Source organism: Manacus candei, unplaced genomic scaffold, assembly GCF_025592945.1.
Source record: "Manacus candei isolate 608988 ecotype Guabito, Panama unplaced genomic scaffold, ASM2559294v1 h1tg000010l, whole genome shotgun sequence".
In the NCBI taxonomy this organism is placed as follows: Eukaryota; Metazoa; Chordata; class Aves; order Passeriformes; family Pipridae; genus Manacus; species Manacus candei.
The window spans coordinates 6916090-6932845 of NW_026138058.1; the positions used below are offsets into that span (position 1 = coordinate 6916090).

Sequence of the window (16756 nt, forward strand, 5' to 3'; positions counted from 1 at the left end):
GATGGTACCTTGAAGAATGCCTTAGGAAAAAAAATGCAACAGAAGTTTAGTTCTAAGATGATACCACAGAAACCCTACTGTAAACAGTTTCTCAGAATACATGAAAATTACCCTGGGTATTTATTAACCTTCTCCTGGTAAATAGTAAACAACTTCAGATGCCAAATAAGAACGCTCTTCCTCTTAAAAATGGGTTGCATATGTTTTTGTACAGTCACTTTATTCCATGCTGTACAACTCTTAGGTTTAAAAAGTATCTTGTACAGAAACACTGGAAAATTTTAGCTGAAAAAAGACTTCCTAATTTAAAAAGATTGCTAACTCTAATTACCATATCTCTGTGTTACAAAGTTGCTATCATTACTAACAAAAAAATAACACCTTGGCACTTACATCTTTTTCTTTTTGGAGGCTGTCTACTTTTTCTTTCAGTCGTTTGCATTCATAATCTAATTTATCAGCTTTCTTGGACTCTTCAGATAACCTGTTTTGTAGTTCAACTGCCTGTGAGAACAAGAATCAATAATGTGTCTGCAAATATTAAAACAAAATACAAAAGACAAAGTAGCCCGTTACCATGCACCATGAGTCATGTTGTAAACAAGTGAAATAACTACCTACAGGACACACTAAAAGTTCTTTCATAAGTTGTTCTGTGTTTCAGCAAAATAAACAGCATTCAAATATTAGGTCTTAGTACAAGCAAAAGACACAAAAACTAGTGAAGTATTTTCAGTACATCTAAAACAAGAATTTAAGCTCAAGTAAGTTGTACAGAAAAAAAGCTACATAATTCTAGGGATCAAAGAGCTTAGGAAAAGCAGAAAAATCTCCCTGCATTCTGAGAAGCCTAGTAAGAAGAAAAAACTCTGAAGAAAGCAAATTACCTACACCTACGAGTTCATGCAGACAAGTAACATTTCTTAACCTGAGATTTCCTAATAATTTCTAATACGTTAATATAAATATTTGGCCACAGGCTTATAAAGAGTTTTCCTTATTTCGGGGAGAAACACTGCTAACAAAGCCGCATGTATGCTTTCAACTACAGATCAGTAAAGAGCTTTTAAAATTAAGTGAGCAGAAACATGAAAGCTGAGCATAGTAGGAGGCAAATCAGTGAAATCTTGCCTTTTCAAAACTCTCAGCCTTTACTAGCAAAGATTCATTCCCAGAACATTAGTGAAGCTCATAACGCAGAGAGCACTGAAGCAAGTAAGGTCAATAAAAACTGAACTGCAAACACAAAAGGTCAATGAAGACTCAGATAAAGACATACAGCTTCTTCTGAAGGAATTTATAAGAAGGCTTTTTCATGGCTTTCAGATTAGACAGGAAGAGATTAGCTTAAATTGTGAAGCGCTACTTACATTAAGACTAGCCAGTTTTTCTCACTCCCTTTAATTTTCAATGTGTACAGCTACAGCAAAATATCTACAAGGCCTGAAATATGCATGGTCTTAAGTCTTAGAGAAGGAATTTGCTGCTGTTGTTCTTAAATTAAAGGCCGTGAAAATAGCACAGGCCTGCATTTTCTGAAATTAAAAAAATAAAATACTAGATATGAAAATATTTCGTTTCTCGGATGTGACATCCATCACTGGGGCTATCACAATAAATGCAGGTATAAAAAAAAATACACAGGCCTTCACACCTGTGATTGTGTCCCCACTTGCAAAAGATGTAAGTTTTCACCTCAAATTGAAAAAAATGCATTAATGTTTGTAATCACTCAAGCTATGGTAATGGCATGCAGAAAAACACAGCAGGAAATAAACTGTATAATTGTCTTGAATTAGGACTTGTGAGGGTATAGAAAGATACACAGTTTCATGGTAATGCATAGGATTAAAAAAAATAAAAATGAACTGTCATCACATTTACTAAGCATTATCTCAGTGCGGAATGAGTAAAGCAGGAATTTTGCAACAAAGAAAAGCAAGACATACTGTTAAAAATATATCAGAATGCACATGCACAAAGGGGCTGAATTAAATTATGAAAAAATTATCCTGGAATCTTCACATTTCAATTCTTAATGCTGCAATGAAGTTTCTTAGAAAAGGTTTCTGCTGTGTGCAGTGGAGATGCCATTTCCTTGCAAATTACTATAGGAGTTTGAATCAAGCACTTACATCTGCATAGCACAATGCTTCTAAATCAAAGAAAAAACTCCTCTGATAGCATTCTCATGACTGGGGTTGGATACTTCATACATAGGACATGTTCCACTACAGGAATTGTCTGTTATTTCATTTTTTTTCTTGTCCAAGTTCTTTTTTTCTGGTGAAAACATTTGGGCTGTATTTACAACTAGGCCACAGAGGCTCAAACTAGTTGTCTTAATAAATGAGATGGCCAAGTGCAGGAAAAAAGAGCTACTAAGTCTTAGGGAAACACATTGCTCCTGGGCTTGCAATGTTGTTAGTGCTTTTTTCTGTTTTATTCTACTGTAAGGTGACAAACAGGGACCCTGTGCTGTGACCATTCAATCAGGCAGAAACACAGAGCAGGCACTAATACTTTAATGAGCCATGCTCTGCCTGGCCCTGTAGCAAGAATGTCAGTGTGATGTCATGTCCCTGTAGCATAGAAGCAGAGAGAAGATTAAAGCACATCGTCCACCTTTACAGAAACAGCATCACATGGCACTTTGATAAGCAGGAGGATAAGCAGATGCCTTTCACTCCAGAGAGTGTGCTGGTGACACATTTTGTACTCTGCTGAGTGCATATAAACAACAGGGACGACATGTGTCCTTCTCTCTTCTTATCTGGAAAAATTCAGAAGTATCAGAGACCAGAATCTTAAAAAGGAGAGGTTACTTAACCGGAGGAATAATCTACCTCAGCTGTGGTGCATTCCTCACTTCTGGAAAATTTTAAGCGAAAGGCAGATAACTTTCTCTGAAAGAAGAGGCTCAAATTCAAGCCCTGCTACTGAATATGAATTGGGAATAATTTAGGAAAGAACCCCTAACTTCTGTTGATTTTTTAAATGTAAGAAATACTGCTTATTGGTAAACTAATATAAACCTGTAATAACGACAAGAATTGCAGGAAAGGAGGACAAAGGTAGTACCTACAAAACATAGAAATCTTCTAAACAGAAGGAGTTGGTTTTTTTATAGTTTCTTTTTTACTTTGAGGTATTAACCATATTAGGAAGAGAAAGTGGTGAACAATAGAGAGTACTGTTGCATTGATGGTGCTTGTCCTCACCTGTCTCTTGTATGTTTCCAGCTGACTGCGGGCTGCGTTGGCCTTCCTTAATTCTTCCTCCAGGCTCACAGTATTTTGCATGTACATTGTATTCTTCTCTTCTAAAAGCTTCACTTGACGCCGCAAATCACCCAGATCTTCCAATTTCTTTTTGTATGACTCTACCTGGCTTTCTAACTTGGCTACTTTATCAGAAGAATGCCTGAAGGGATAGATTTGTATTGAATTTGAACTCAGAAAACGAACAAAACCAACAAAGTTAAATGCTTCCTCACTATTTTGCCTTAATGAAGAAGACATTCTGAGACATCATGAGGAGAACAATAAAGCAATCATATCCTCTTATTAGTAATGTTTTCACTTCTAAATTACTTGCTTTCCTCCCATATGACTGTTTGTCAACTCAAATTACTGCTGATAGAGGTCCTTTAGAAACTATCACTCTTCCTGATACAGCTTTCTTATCTGCTTCCAATCTTAAAACAGTAGTTAACACAACTTCACTCCCACTCATTTCCTTTCAATTCCAAATTATCTTCTATTCTGCATTTTACAAGGGTAAAGAAGAAAACTTTCTGGCCTCCAATTTGTTTTAATGAGAGCCAGGAATAAAATCATAAAGATCCATCTCCTGGGCAACTCACACTTGGTGACACAGAAGTAAAGCACTGTGTTTGATTTGTTTGGAGTTTGAATCCTTCTAAAAAAAAAAAAAAAGAGAGAGAAAAGAAACAGCAGGCTCTGTTCACAACTTCTCAGAGTTTTTTTAATATATCCACTGCACTGCCAGGACAGTAACTGCCCACACCCCAACAACCACCCACCCCTCTACCACTAGCACTGTCCTTGGTTTCATTTTTGAACCAAATCATTTACAGACTCAACTTCCTATGAAACCCAGGGAATCTCCCACCGAATTGATGGGCCAGTTTATGAGATGCTGAGGCAAGCCAAATCTCTGTGATCCCCAGTGAAGTGCAGAGCCTCTCTCTCGCAACAAGGAATTACTCTTTGAACCTATGCCACCCACACAGACAGTTTATGAAATTATGCAGCCTGATGGGTTCATTCCTTATATTAATGACAGAGGGGATAAAGACAGACAGCTTTGATAGAAAGCTGCTGGCAAATTAGAAACGGCAAAATTAAAACAAAGCCTTGGGAGAGAGAATGGGTAACTGTTCTGAATAACTCATTGCAGCAAGGCACCAATACTGAAGGATTATGTTCCACAGCAAAAGTGGCTGTCCCACCCCTAGCATCATCAAATCATGACAACTTTGTATGCTAAGATCCAGTGACAGTGAGACCTGCAACAGGTGTTCATATTAGCATTATGTGATGAACCAAAAGCACACCCAAAGTCCAAACGATGCAAACCTAGGAAAGGGCATAGTTTCCTGAAGAGAACAGATGCCCAAGTCATGATGAAGGTGAGTAGCAAATACTCAAGAGATCACCAAGTGCCCTGTAATAACCATAAGATTGCGTAGAACTGCTAAGTCTACTCATAGTTAGTGATCAAGGTACACAATAAACAACTATTTTACTTAAGCAGAATTAAACTGGAGGATCCAGAAGAACCTTGGCATTGAGAAAGCATTTATATTTAATATTTAAATTATTTAAACAAAAGATAATGTAGATTAAGTACACAAATTAAAAGCTAATAGTTAAAAAAGGATTAATGGAACAGAATTTACCTGAGTACATCTATCTCATCCTTCAAAGACTGAGCCTCCTCTGCCAGTGTAGTAAGCTCTTCTGTTTGTTGTCTCAATTCTGCAATTTCCTTTTCAAGTTCTTCACAGCGTATTCGATAGTCATCTTTGGCAGCTTCTAATCTGTAAAAACGAAGAAAAACAGAAAATAACTTTCCACCTTGAGCCACAGTTACCTTTCCTCATCATCATCCCCTCTAAAAACACATGAAATGGCCTTCTGTTGCAGTGAAGAACAGCCCAATGTGCTTATTCAAAATGTAGAAGCAGATTGACTTTTTTGATGCTCCAATCTGATATCAGTCTTTCTACTAGGAAAATCAAAAGGTAATGTATGTTCTCATAAAGACAATCCTCAAGTTTCTTCTGCAATAGTAGTTTTTCACAAAGGAAGCTCAAGTAGAAATTTTCACTATTTTTCATCTTGGAACATACAGAGTTTGAACACGATACATTTATCGTAAGATTTTGTTCAGTTGTCCAACTCCCATACACCTTCAACAATATTGACCTGATTGTCAGATGTTATAAATGCCACAGAGCTCTCAACAAAGTCATTTTATTTATTTACTCATAAAGAGCCTGTGCATGTCCAGCACACCTGAAGAACCAGGTTTTTAGTTAAAAAGCAAAGAACTCAGACCAAAGTTGCTGGAGTAAACTGCTTGCATACAGCACACATAGGCAAAGCTCTATTGACCTGTCTGTGAAAAAAGGGAACAAGCAATAGTAACTTTGTCAGAGTATTTTGAATGAATGGAAAAGGACACAATCTGGAACACGGAAGTCCTACGGCGATTTTGATCTGAAACTAAAACATGAACAATCCAGAAAGGGAGATATGGGCACGAGGGGTAAAAAAAGTATTTTATCCAAAAAGAGTCTACGAGAATGGAGACAAGAGAAAGTCTTTAAGTCATTTAAACCACAAACAACAAACATTTGGATCGTGACAGACTAGAAGTGTCAAAGGACAAAGAGTAAAGACTGGGAGAAAAACAGTTGTACCACACTGGACATCAATTCACAGCTGTACATATGTCCTGCTTGATCAGGTAGAGCTGGAAGGAACATGCACAAATTGCCAGTAGAAACCACATGCTATGAAGACAGGGGAGGGAGATAAAGGAGACCAGGAATGAGTCTCACATGTGAAAAAGGTTTGGAATGACCTTCAGTACCTGAAATTAGAGTAACAGGCAGTGGAAATATCGAATATGGGGAGAAAAATCTGTTCAAACAGTAACTGATAACAGACTCGGGGAGAAATCATTCCAGAGCATGGAGATGAACCAGAAGAGATAAAAGGGGACACTATCACTACATTATTCCTTTACATGGTAGATGTATAGAATGAAGAAATCCAGGCACTAGCTGCTGTGAAAGAGAAATACTGAACGTTTTTAATGAAACAGATGGGAGAGGGTATGTCAGAATAACCAGGAAGGAGGCTTAGTATAAGAGGAAGTGGAAAAATGGCAAAGCAGGCAAAAAAGGAAAGTTACATGGCACTTATCACAAGAATTAGAAAAGGGCAATGGGAAGAGCATAGCAAAAGAAAAACTGGCAGTGTAAAGAAATACCATGGTTTCACTGAAGAAAGAGAGGGAAAGTATGGCAAAGAGGATGAAAAAGTGAAGTGAACCAGCTTTCTTCAGCAGAATAGGCACACACAGCCTGGAAGCAATTCTCAAAAGAACCAGGAAGGAAATTTACAGAAGGATTGTATTTCCACATGGTGAGGAAATGCAAATGAAGTGCAGAGATCACATGTGGATAATCTCCATGTTTCAGATATGAAACAATCTGTTTTCAAGTTCAGAGAAAGACATACTTTGTTATGCAATAATGTCATCTGTAGAAATGCCTGTAGCAGACCTTAGTCTACGAATTTCTACCCCTTAAAAACACAATCAGAATAATTTGGGTAAAGGAAAGCATGCTACTTTTAATTCTCACTGATTTTGAAAAACATGGGTGAAATGACTGCATGCAAACAATTCAAAACTCACAGAATAGAGAGTGACATGTATACAGCATTTCAGCATTAAGCTGATGCATTTTGTTATGTTAGAGCTTGTAAAGAGGTAAATCATAATGTGTACAACACTGTAAAAACTGTACTACTGTGGTTATGTCACCCATTATACTCATTCATAATTGCCAGCAGAACCAGAAGTATCTAAGTCACATATGTTGCCAGCTACAAACAATCTAATCAAGCGTAGCTTTTCTACCTGAATGTTTCCTCTTGGAGCTGTTCTAGTTGTGTCTGCAGCTGCAGGTGCCTACGACCTGCAGGGCTGTTGGGATCTTCAATAGAATCAGACTGATTTAAGCGTTCCATCAAAATCTGGTTCTCAGCAAGCAGGCTGCTCTTCTCCTCTTGGAGGGCTGCAACCTGTTGTAATAAAAGCATGGACTAGAATAACTGACCCATCCAGCTTCAGAGAGAAATATTTTTTTGTGCACATAATAAAATATCAACACAACCCACAAACACACAGACTACACACAGACTACAATAATAATCACATTTCACAGGAATATACTGTATCATTTAATAGGCATTCAATTGCTAAGTGATGTAACCAACATATTGCAACATTAGGGGCAGATTTACCACACAGAATACGTAACTATTCTTTAACATATTTTGCACTGGCATTGAAAGAAAAAGTCTTTGTTATGACAGAAGATAACTTCATCATAATCAAGTCTGCATACTCTCCCAGCAAACAAATAAAACTAGCTCTCCACAGTAAGGGCTAACTGCAAGCAGGTCCAAAAGAGGAACACAGTTCCAAAGATGACTCAGTTTCCACCAACGCTGTGGAAACAGGCAGTGGCGTGAAGAACTCAGAGTGCTCCAACTCAAACAACAGCTGAAACATGGGTTCACATATTAACCATGAGCACACAGATCAGCTTCATTAATTCCAACGGTTACCGAACTGTTTGGCAAAAAGCCTGAATTATACTCCAAAACAGGGTTACAACGGCAATGCCTTTCAGGGCTTCCTCCTCACACTCCTCGTATCTTCCAGATGAGGCATGATTGACTTAAAGTAAAGCTTAGTGAAAACCCATGCACAGCTGATAGTCTGCAGTAACTTCCTATTGGTATTTAACACTGAACTGAAACTGTTACAGCAGCAGAACCTGCCTTAGTGCTCTACCGCAACAGTTTTACCACACAGCTCAAACCCTTCCTACCAGAAGGAAAAAAAGTTTCGTCAGTGTGAGTCATCTTCATACTGGCAACTTTGCATCAAGATAAGAAAACAATGACATTCATTCTGCTAGCACAAGTGAAGCAAAATAACTACTGTGCCATTTTCATCTCCCGTTTAAAAATTGTTTTCCACACTCTACTGCTTATTTTCAGCTGCCTAAAAGTTAACACATCTTTTTCCCCACTTGAAAATCAATACAGACACTATAGCAAACTTACCTGCATGTCTAACTCGTGACATCTCTGGGCAATTTCTTCTTTTGTTGCTAGTGCTTCATTTAATTCTTCTGTAGTTTTCTTGAGCTAGCATAAACAATAAACATTAACACTGTCATCAGTCTCTGTGATCCAATTAAAAATATTCTGAACTACATGACTGTAAAATTTTCACAGTTAGGTAATAAATTAAATTTTTGAAAAGCTCAGGCAATTCCACTCTTATAAAGAAAAAAAGAAGCAGGTGTGATTACTGTTTAGTTTGTGTATTAGCAAAAAGTAGAAGTACCCAAAAGTAATATTTGCTCTTATATTAGAATTATCAGAATTATTTGGCTTTTGAATTGAGCCAAAAACACTTGAACTCGGGTCTGAAGAACTCATCAAATCTCTACACTGAAAAAAATTGTCAATACCACTTTTCTTTACAGAATCAAAGAGTGTATAATTTCAATTTTCAATCTAGTTTTGAAAGGACTGGAAGGCGGAATACAGGGAATGGACAATTAGGGTAAAATCTCTCTAGTAAAGGGAGCTACTCTTAGTGCACAACAGGGATACAACTAATGTGGGGACAGAGAAGCCTACCCTTCTGAAAAAGGGCACTGAACCTTGTAAGCAGTGGTAAATATTCAGGTATTTCCCTTCAAGGGCTCAATATTCAGAGATATGTATCTTGTCAGTTTACAAATTAATGCAGTTAACATAAACATAGCTATAGGTGTGTGCATGTTATGTATATAGACATAGGTGTTCTATTATATATGATGAAGTGTAAATGGGCTTTCTCAAATACCATCATCATATTTGGTATGTGCAAGTTTATTTCTCAGGGCCTGTTTACATATAGAACTTAATTTAATCTGTTAGCATTTACATATTTCTGCAGAAAAAGTATGATGGAGGAACACAGGGAAAACCACTGTACGATACTTCTCAATTAGAAAAAAAACTGAGGGAGCAGGATAGGGTTAGTATGAAGTTAAGTTAGTAAAACCAATTGGTTTTGCATATTTTTTTAAATATATCAGACAGGGAAGGGTTATATTTGAAAACTTCTCTTATGTACTGGACCGGTTCCAGGACCCCAAATATGCGTGTGTTTGTTTTGATTTGGTTGGTTTTTTTTTTTTAACTGACTTTGGGAGTAGGAAAAGTTTTATTCACACGCATGAAAAGTTTTATTCGAATACTACACATTTTTAATCCTTTCTCAATAACTAAGGATTTGTACCAATCTGCAGTTTGCTTTATTATGTCATATAGCTAGACTGGTTTTCCAAATCAACTTTTTTTTTTCCCTTAAACACAGAATAGGAGTAAACTCAATCTATAAACCTAAAGGACTCTGATATTTACTACTGAAATTTAGTTTTCCGCTCCTCATTTGACTTTCCCACAAAACACTTTAATGATTAAAGAAAAAAAAAAAGACAGAGTTCTTAATACAGAAAAAGGACTGGCCACTGATGTGCTATGATGGAAGGAAAAGAAACATTTGGTCTTAGATACCTGTCGATCAAGGTCAACGTAAGCATCATTTCCAACAGAGACTGGAGACTCTTTACTCATCAACTGCAATTAGATTACACTGGATTAGAAAAAACAAGGATTTACTTTTATATTAAAACCTAAGTTTCAACGAAACACCAAGCTGCTTTTTACTTTTGGGAGTTTTAATCTGACTTAATTTGAAAGTTTTTAACTTCATTTTTACATAAGATATCTTCAGAAACAAACCCAGAAAAAAAATAATCTTCATAATTTATAATATTTAGAGTGGTAAAAAAAAACCCTTACATCATCTCTTTTTCTTCTGACAATGCACATTCTTCATCTATGATGAAGTCTACAGTACACCCCGCTAAATATTTTACTGAAGTGGCATTGGAATGATGGTAGATATCAACACACCATGCAAGATCTTCTTTTAATTGTTCTCTGCTAGTGGCTTTCATGCTTCAATTACCTGGAAGTTCATATGCATTTATTTATTTCACTAAAGTTTGGGACATATCATCAGCTAATAGTGCAAAACAAAGATGAACAAAATTCTGCTCTGGAGTTGTCTGTAATTTTCAAATTTAAAGAGAAACTCTGTAGAGTGCATTCCTGAAATGAATATTACAATTCATTGTGTACTAACCTATTTTATTGCAGGAATACCTGAAGGTGGTTTTGTAATATTTAGAATATGTTTAAAAAAAACCAAAAAACAAAAAACAAACCCCAGAAACAAACAAGCAAAAAACCTAAACCAAAACAACAAAAAACCCCAAACCACTGTCAAACCCTCAGCACAAAACCCTAAATCAAGTCCTATAAAATTGACTGATGAGCTTATTAAAAAAAAGAGAAAGAGCTCTTAAGTTATAAGAGCTCTCCAATGACACAATTCATGGATGTTCCAATCAAAAAAGCCCCATCCTAACCAAAGTCAGGACTAGATTTTTTCCCTAAGACCTCTGGTCCAGCCTGGTTACTCTCTCCAGAGACAGGGCTTCATTTATTCCTTCCAGAAAACACTGCTTTCGCATTACTTTTCCTTGACAAAGTTTTTGGAATACTTGGCACAGAGCCTTCGTTTGTTCTCAATCCTTTCTGTTTATACCACTGTGTACAACTGAAAAATCTCTGTTTGACATTTACATCATTCAAATATTTATACACTTACATCTCTCTCCCTTTTCCCATATCCTCAATTGGGATTTACCTGCATAACTAATGCTTAAATTAATCTATCTGTCCTCAACAGTCCTCCTCAGACCATGACAATGTTTGTCAAATTTCTTCCATTTTGTCTACATGTTTACAACGACAAAACCACTCCAAGATGAAGCATTGCATGAAGCCCAGAGTCCCTGTAACAATAATTAGAAACTCCCTAGCCTCAGAGCTGTCCCTGGAAAAATGAAGTCACGTCTTCTCCGTTACCATATATAGTGGTGTTACAAACTTGTCTATAATGTAAGGCCCTAATCTAAGATTATTATCATTTAAACAAAAATTTCCAATCCCTCCCTGCTCTGTGACAAGTCTTACATGTTTCAATTACTGCATTTCACCAGCTACTGTTAAAACGCTTTTCCAGATGACTAAAGGGATAACCCCTATTAACCAAATACTGAACTCCTCTTCCCTGTTTCATATCCCAAAACTGTTTGCAAACACTGGACACGCGTGTTCACAAGCACACAAGTAAGTTCCGCCCTCCAAGCCAGCACTTTCCAGCTGGCAGGTCCAGCTCAGCCTGCAGGGGTGTGCAACAACACGTCCCTAACTGGCCCCCCCTTTCTGGCCCGAGCACAACTTCCTATTCAGAAAACAGGCTAAACCGACCTCCACAAGACTTACAGTAAAAAGGAATACACAAGTGACCGCACAACCCACTAGAGGCCACTGTGGTGTCACTGCTCCCATGAACTGCCGTACAGGAAGCAGGCCAAGGCCACTAATATAATCCCTATTTTCTTCAGTGAGTTTTGTCATCTCTCGCCAAACACGATGTTCTGGAGAGCCCTTAAGCAGAAACGTCCAGAAAAGAGGACATTATCTGGAGCAGGATTAGGCAGTGAAGATACGTGGTCTGGGTGTACCCTGAATGTTACACAGCACTTGTGGATTTAACTCCATGGGGTACGTTAGGAATGTCATGGAAAGCGTGCATGAGGCACTGAGGGTGAGAGCCATAGACACATGTGCAGATGACTGACTCAATGCAACAGGAAGCACCTTGCAATCTGATGGCCTGTGCTATGGGGGGAATGCTAAAGATGAAATCTAAGGGACTGTTTTGTGTCCATTAAGTAGCACAACCAGACAAATAACAGGAAGAATACTGACAGATAACTCACAACTGACACAGGAATCCAACTTCTGATCAACAGTTAATAATAAATTGAAGTTAAGGAGTGGGATGAAAAGGTATCAGGGCAAAGGAGTGCATCCATCTTTCCCCATACACTGGGACAATGGTTTATGCAACAAAATGTTTTGACCACACTCTGCTTCTGGATTGCCTCTACACAGTTTCTCCCCACTTAATAGGAAACACTTTACCCTAAATAGCACAGCCAACAGAGCACAACTCCACCCACCTATCCAAAATTCTCTCTCTTCAGTCAGATTTTCTGAAAATTTCAAGAAAAGTTTTACTGAATGCTGTGTCTTAGGATTCCATACAGATATGTTTGTCAACTCAAAGCACACACTACAACCTTCCATCCACCTGAAAAATACAAGGTAAGAGGCTTGCCTAGTTTCCTCCATTCTTCACTTTGTTTCTGGTCAATCAGCATTCTCTGATATTACTGAAATTTAGAGCTTGTATAATCAGTTACCTGCTCAATGGCACATGCATTATTTATTACTAATCTGATGATACTAGTAGGTTGATACTAATTTCTAAATCAAATTTACTTACTGGGTCTGCTATATATCTCCTTTACTTAAAGCTCATATTCAGAAAAACTTAATTAAATACTGCTGTACTTTCAGGGCTTCACATGCAGCCTGCAAGTGTGATATTAGAGCATGTGGAATTGAGAGGTATGGGTCAATGCCAAGACTTTTGAGTTTACAGGGGCAAACTTCATTTCATTTTTATTTCAAATAAGTTAAGAGAATAAAAAGCAGAAGGAAGTGGCCTCCTCAGTCTCCCCTTACAGCTTTAGTTTTCTTCTGGAGCAGACTACAGGAGGAATAAAGGTCTGCCTTCACGATTTTGCAGCACTGGAACTGGCCTTCAGTTCCAAGCTCACCATTTAGCTTAAGTATAGTATTATTACTCATTTTCACCTGTAACTTTAATGGAGGATGATATGCAGAAATTATAAAAAGGGGAAAAAAAGAAGTGCCAGCAAAATCAAGCAATTGCAGTAGGTGTCTAGATGAGAAGAAAAACCCTGCTTAAGAGCTTCTGACAGTGAAATGCACTAGCATTTACTGTCTTTTTCCGGTTTATTTTGCATAAAAAGGTCAGTCTGGATTACAAATGGTACAATAACCTGGACAACATGATAATACTTATAATTATTTGTGTAGTTTTATGAGCAGCAGTTGTCATTCCATGTTAATCCTTTACATATGTACCTCTTCATGCTCACAGCTTTGGTATGATATCTCACATAACACTTGAAGGTCTGCTAATCCTATATTATTAAAACCTTCACATTTTAATTGTTTTCCTTGGGAAATGTGAACAAGTTGTGTTGTCATGGATACATAAAGATTAGGGAATGGGTAAAACTATCACAAAATCTGCATGCATGAATAACCTGAATTATGAAAGCTTTTTTTTCCTCTATATGTGATTTTGCAAATGCAGCTGAACCATTCAGTTGATGATTTTAACAGTCCAAAACACTTGCTTTATCTGAAATGCTTCTTCTGTAACGATAATATTTTACAAGCTCATTTAAGTGTCCACAAAAACAATGACAAAAATCTAGCTTCTGTACTCAGGTTTTCTTTTTTGAAACATCTTTATGCTTGTTTTAAAAAGTCAAGGCTATGTATGACACTGTGTATCCTTTAAAGGAGGTGGACTTTCTTCCTCCAGTTGGTATTCAGTCTATCCTCCAGTCTATCTGTTGACAGACGCAACAAAATACTTTTGTATTATTTCCTAACTATTAAAAAACCACTTTTACTTCACACAAGACAAAGTTTTAAACAGTCAAGACAAAATAAAGCAGCGGAAAAACCCACAAAACCAAACAGTGGAAGTAACACAGTCAGTATTAACCCAGACAGTAAGTTCCTTTTCCTATTCACCCCAGGCAAGTTTTGACACTACCTCTAGTATTGTTCTGACTCTCAACTTGACCTGCACAGACACCTGCTAAGTGATCAAGTTTAGAGATGTTTTAAACAGCAAAGGTAAGTAGATTATTTGCCTCAGCTACTGTCTTCATAAATACTGAACTTTGCTGTTCAAGAAAAAGACTTGGGAAAGTGGCAGAAGAATTTCCAAAAGATGTCAAGGAAAGGAAAAGAAAAACACACAATGGCCAAAATAATTTCCGTAAGGAAAGATTTTTGGCCTTTAAAAAATCTAAACCCCATGAAATTAAAAATAACTGTAATATTATGTATATTAATACATGAAATCCTCTATCTTGTGCACAGCTTGTCTTTAGATATGTATACGTGAAGATTAGCATCTAAGAATCTAGGTGGTGGCAAGACACCAGATCAATTTGACTACACTGAACAAAATAACACTTATTTGTTAAAAACAAGCACTGTTAAATTTATAAAACCTTATGGAGCACAAGGCATATTTTAAACATTTAAATAAGTGAAGAAAGGAAACGCTGAAGAGTCACAAGTTATTAAAAAATAAAATAATCAACTAAAATTTAGAACATAATATGCTGCTTCTTCCATTGAAAAAATTACCTTCCACGTGCAAAAAAACTAGATAAAACTTGTTCTACTGTGCCTCATGATATACTTCCCTGAGTAAGATGATTTATGAAAACCAAAGAAGCATCAAAAAAAATTTATGTGTGCTCGACTGAAACAGAAAAATAAATTTCATAAAACATCAGTAAAGCTTAGAGACGCCTTCTGACATACCTAATATTAAAGAAAGAGTACCTGCAATGTCAAATACTTTGGAACATTTGGATGAGGTGACATACAGCAACTTTTCAAACACGTACATATACCTACTTTCCTAGGCATCTTATTTTGGTGTCTCCTACATATTGCTTGTTCCAAGTCACTTGAATTCTGAGAGCTGCTGTGAGCCCAAGAAATAGAAAATCCTCCTAAAATCCAGTGAAGTTTCACCCCATGTGAATCTGTGCTGGCTATGACCTAACTGCCAGAATAACCTTCTCCGCAATTTTACCAGGCACTGACGTGAGACAGGCCTGCAATGGCCAGCGTCTGTCTTCTTTCTCTTCTTGAAAATTTGGATAATCTTTGCCAGCTTCCAGTTGACCCTGGACTTCTCCAGACTCCAAGCCCATTAAAAAGCAGTGGAGGGAGGTCCTGTTCTCAAACTGTATCAAAGTCTGAGACGCTTTCTCACCTCTTCACTGAGCACCTGAGATCCTCCTTATTTGGTCCTGAAACGCCTTGGATTTCTAAGCAGCTTGGAAAGTAGGATTAAAATCACTCAGAACTGTGCCAGTATCTGAATGGTAAGCTTTTTGATTCAGTGAGTTTCAAAAATCTGTTCCAGAAAAACAGACCCAGTGATTTCTCCCATACTTCTACTCACCAGCTCAGAGAAAGGGCACAAACACTAAAAAACTTCAAAGTTTACTCATCAAAAATGCTGAAAACTGTGGGCTGCTTCAAATCTGGCTATTATACCAAATGAAGAAGACTTTCAGAAAAATTAAATAGGAGATTTTTAACAGAAAGAGGGAGGATAAAATAAGGTTTTCTATTTCAAGGTAGTGCAGAATACAGTGATGCTGAAATCTGGATTTAATAAAAAGCATTAGAAAGCTTCACCAAAACACTGTATTACAGTTACAAAAAATAGAAAAAAGTAAAATATCCCAAAACTCCAGCAAACTGGTGCTTGGCAGCACCGACTGGAAGATGATTGAGCGTAACAATTCTTTCAATGCTCATTTCAAAAGTCTACTCTGCATGGTTGTAGACAGCACTCCACACACAGACAACTGAATGTATGACTGCATGGTTGAAGTGATGACAGAGGACAGGGTCCCTTGTAGGCTTACTGACACCTCTTTCTACATTCAGACATTCCAGAGAAGTGAAATTGCTCTAGAGCCTAATGTGGAATTTAATTTCTCTTGTTCAGGTTCAAAAGAAATGGGATTAACAGTGGTTTCCCGCTTTCCTTAGTGGCCTGCCCTGCAGTAAACCTCCATCTATGAAGACTGATAGGCATTTCACTTGTGGTCATTTTGGGCTCCTAAGAAGTCACATGGGGGGTTCAGGGCTACAGTGGCTAACACCGAGGTTTTAACCACAAATGCACTGGAGTATAACAAACAACTAACAAAATGCACTGGAGTATACTCACTAACTTGTAAAAACATAGTAGCCTATTATATTATTTCTATATATTCATATTATTTATCATTACATATCATCATTATGTATCATAACACTACAGCTGACAGAAGAATACTCTGTTCTCTAATTCTCTTCCTTTTCACTTGTCAACAAAATTTAAAAAAAATTAGCAGCCCATGAAGTTTTGCAATTTCAAGGTACAAATTTTGATGAAATTCTACAGTATTTGGTTGCCCATATAAAATCAGTCTAGTGTATTTTAGGATTCACAGGGTGGGAAAGGTAAAGGAAAGGGAACCCAATATCAAAAATATCTAGAAGTTCCAGTCTTCTAGATTTAAAGAAAAGTGGGACAT

The 16756-nt window shown here is 37.2% G+C and overlaps 1 protein-coding gene across 4 annotated transcripts in view; it reads right to left on the minus strand.

The window, feature by feature from the left end:
- The window catches only part of HOOK3 (hook microtubule tethering protein 3), an 82614-nt gene that overhangs the window by 30145 nt on the left and 35713 nt on the right, over window positions 1–16756 (minus strand). For all 4 annotated transcript variants that reach the window (XM_051777537.1, XM_051777539.1, XM_051777536.1 and 1 more), the window contains exons 7-12: window positions 9906–9968; window positions 8397–8480; window positions 7180–7343; window positions 4925–5065; window positions 3222–3423; window positions 394–504 (exon numbers count right to left, since the gene is read on the minus strand). In XM_051777537.1, the coding sequence (XP_051633497.1) occupies window positions 394–504; window positions 3222–3423; window positions 4925–5065; window positions 7180–7343; window positions 8397–8480; window positions 9906–9968 (765 nt within the window). The remainder of the gene's footprint in view (window positions 1–393; window positions 505–3221; window positions 3424–4924; window positions 5066–7179; window positions 7344–8396; window positions 8481–9905; window positions 9969–16756) is intronic.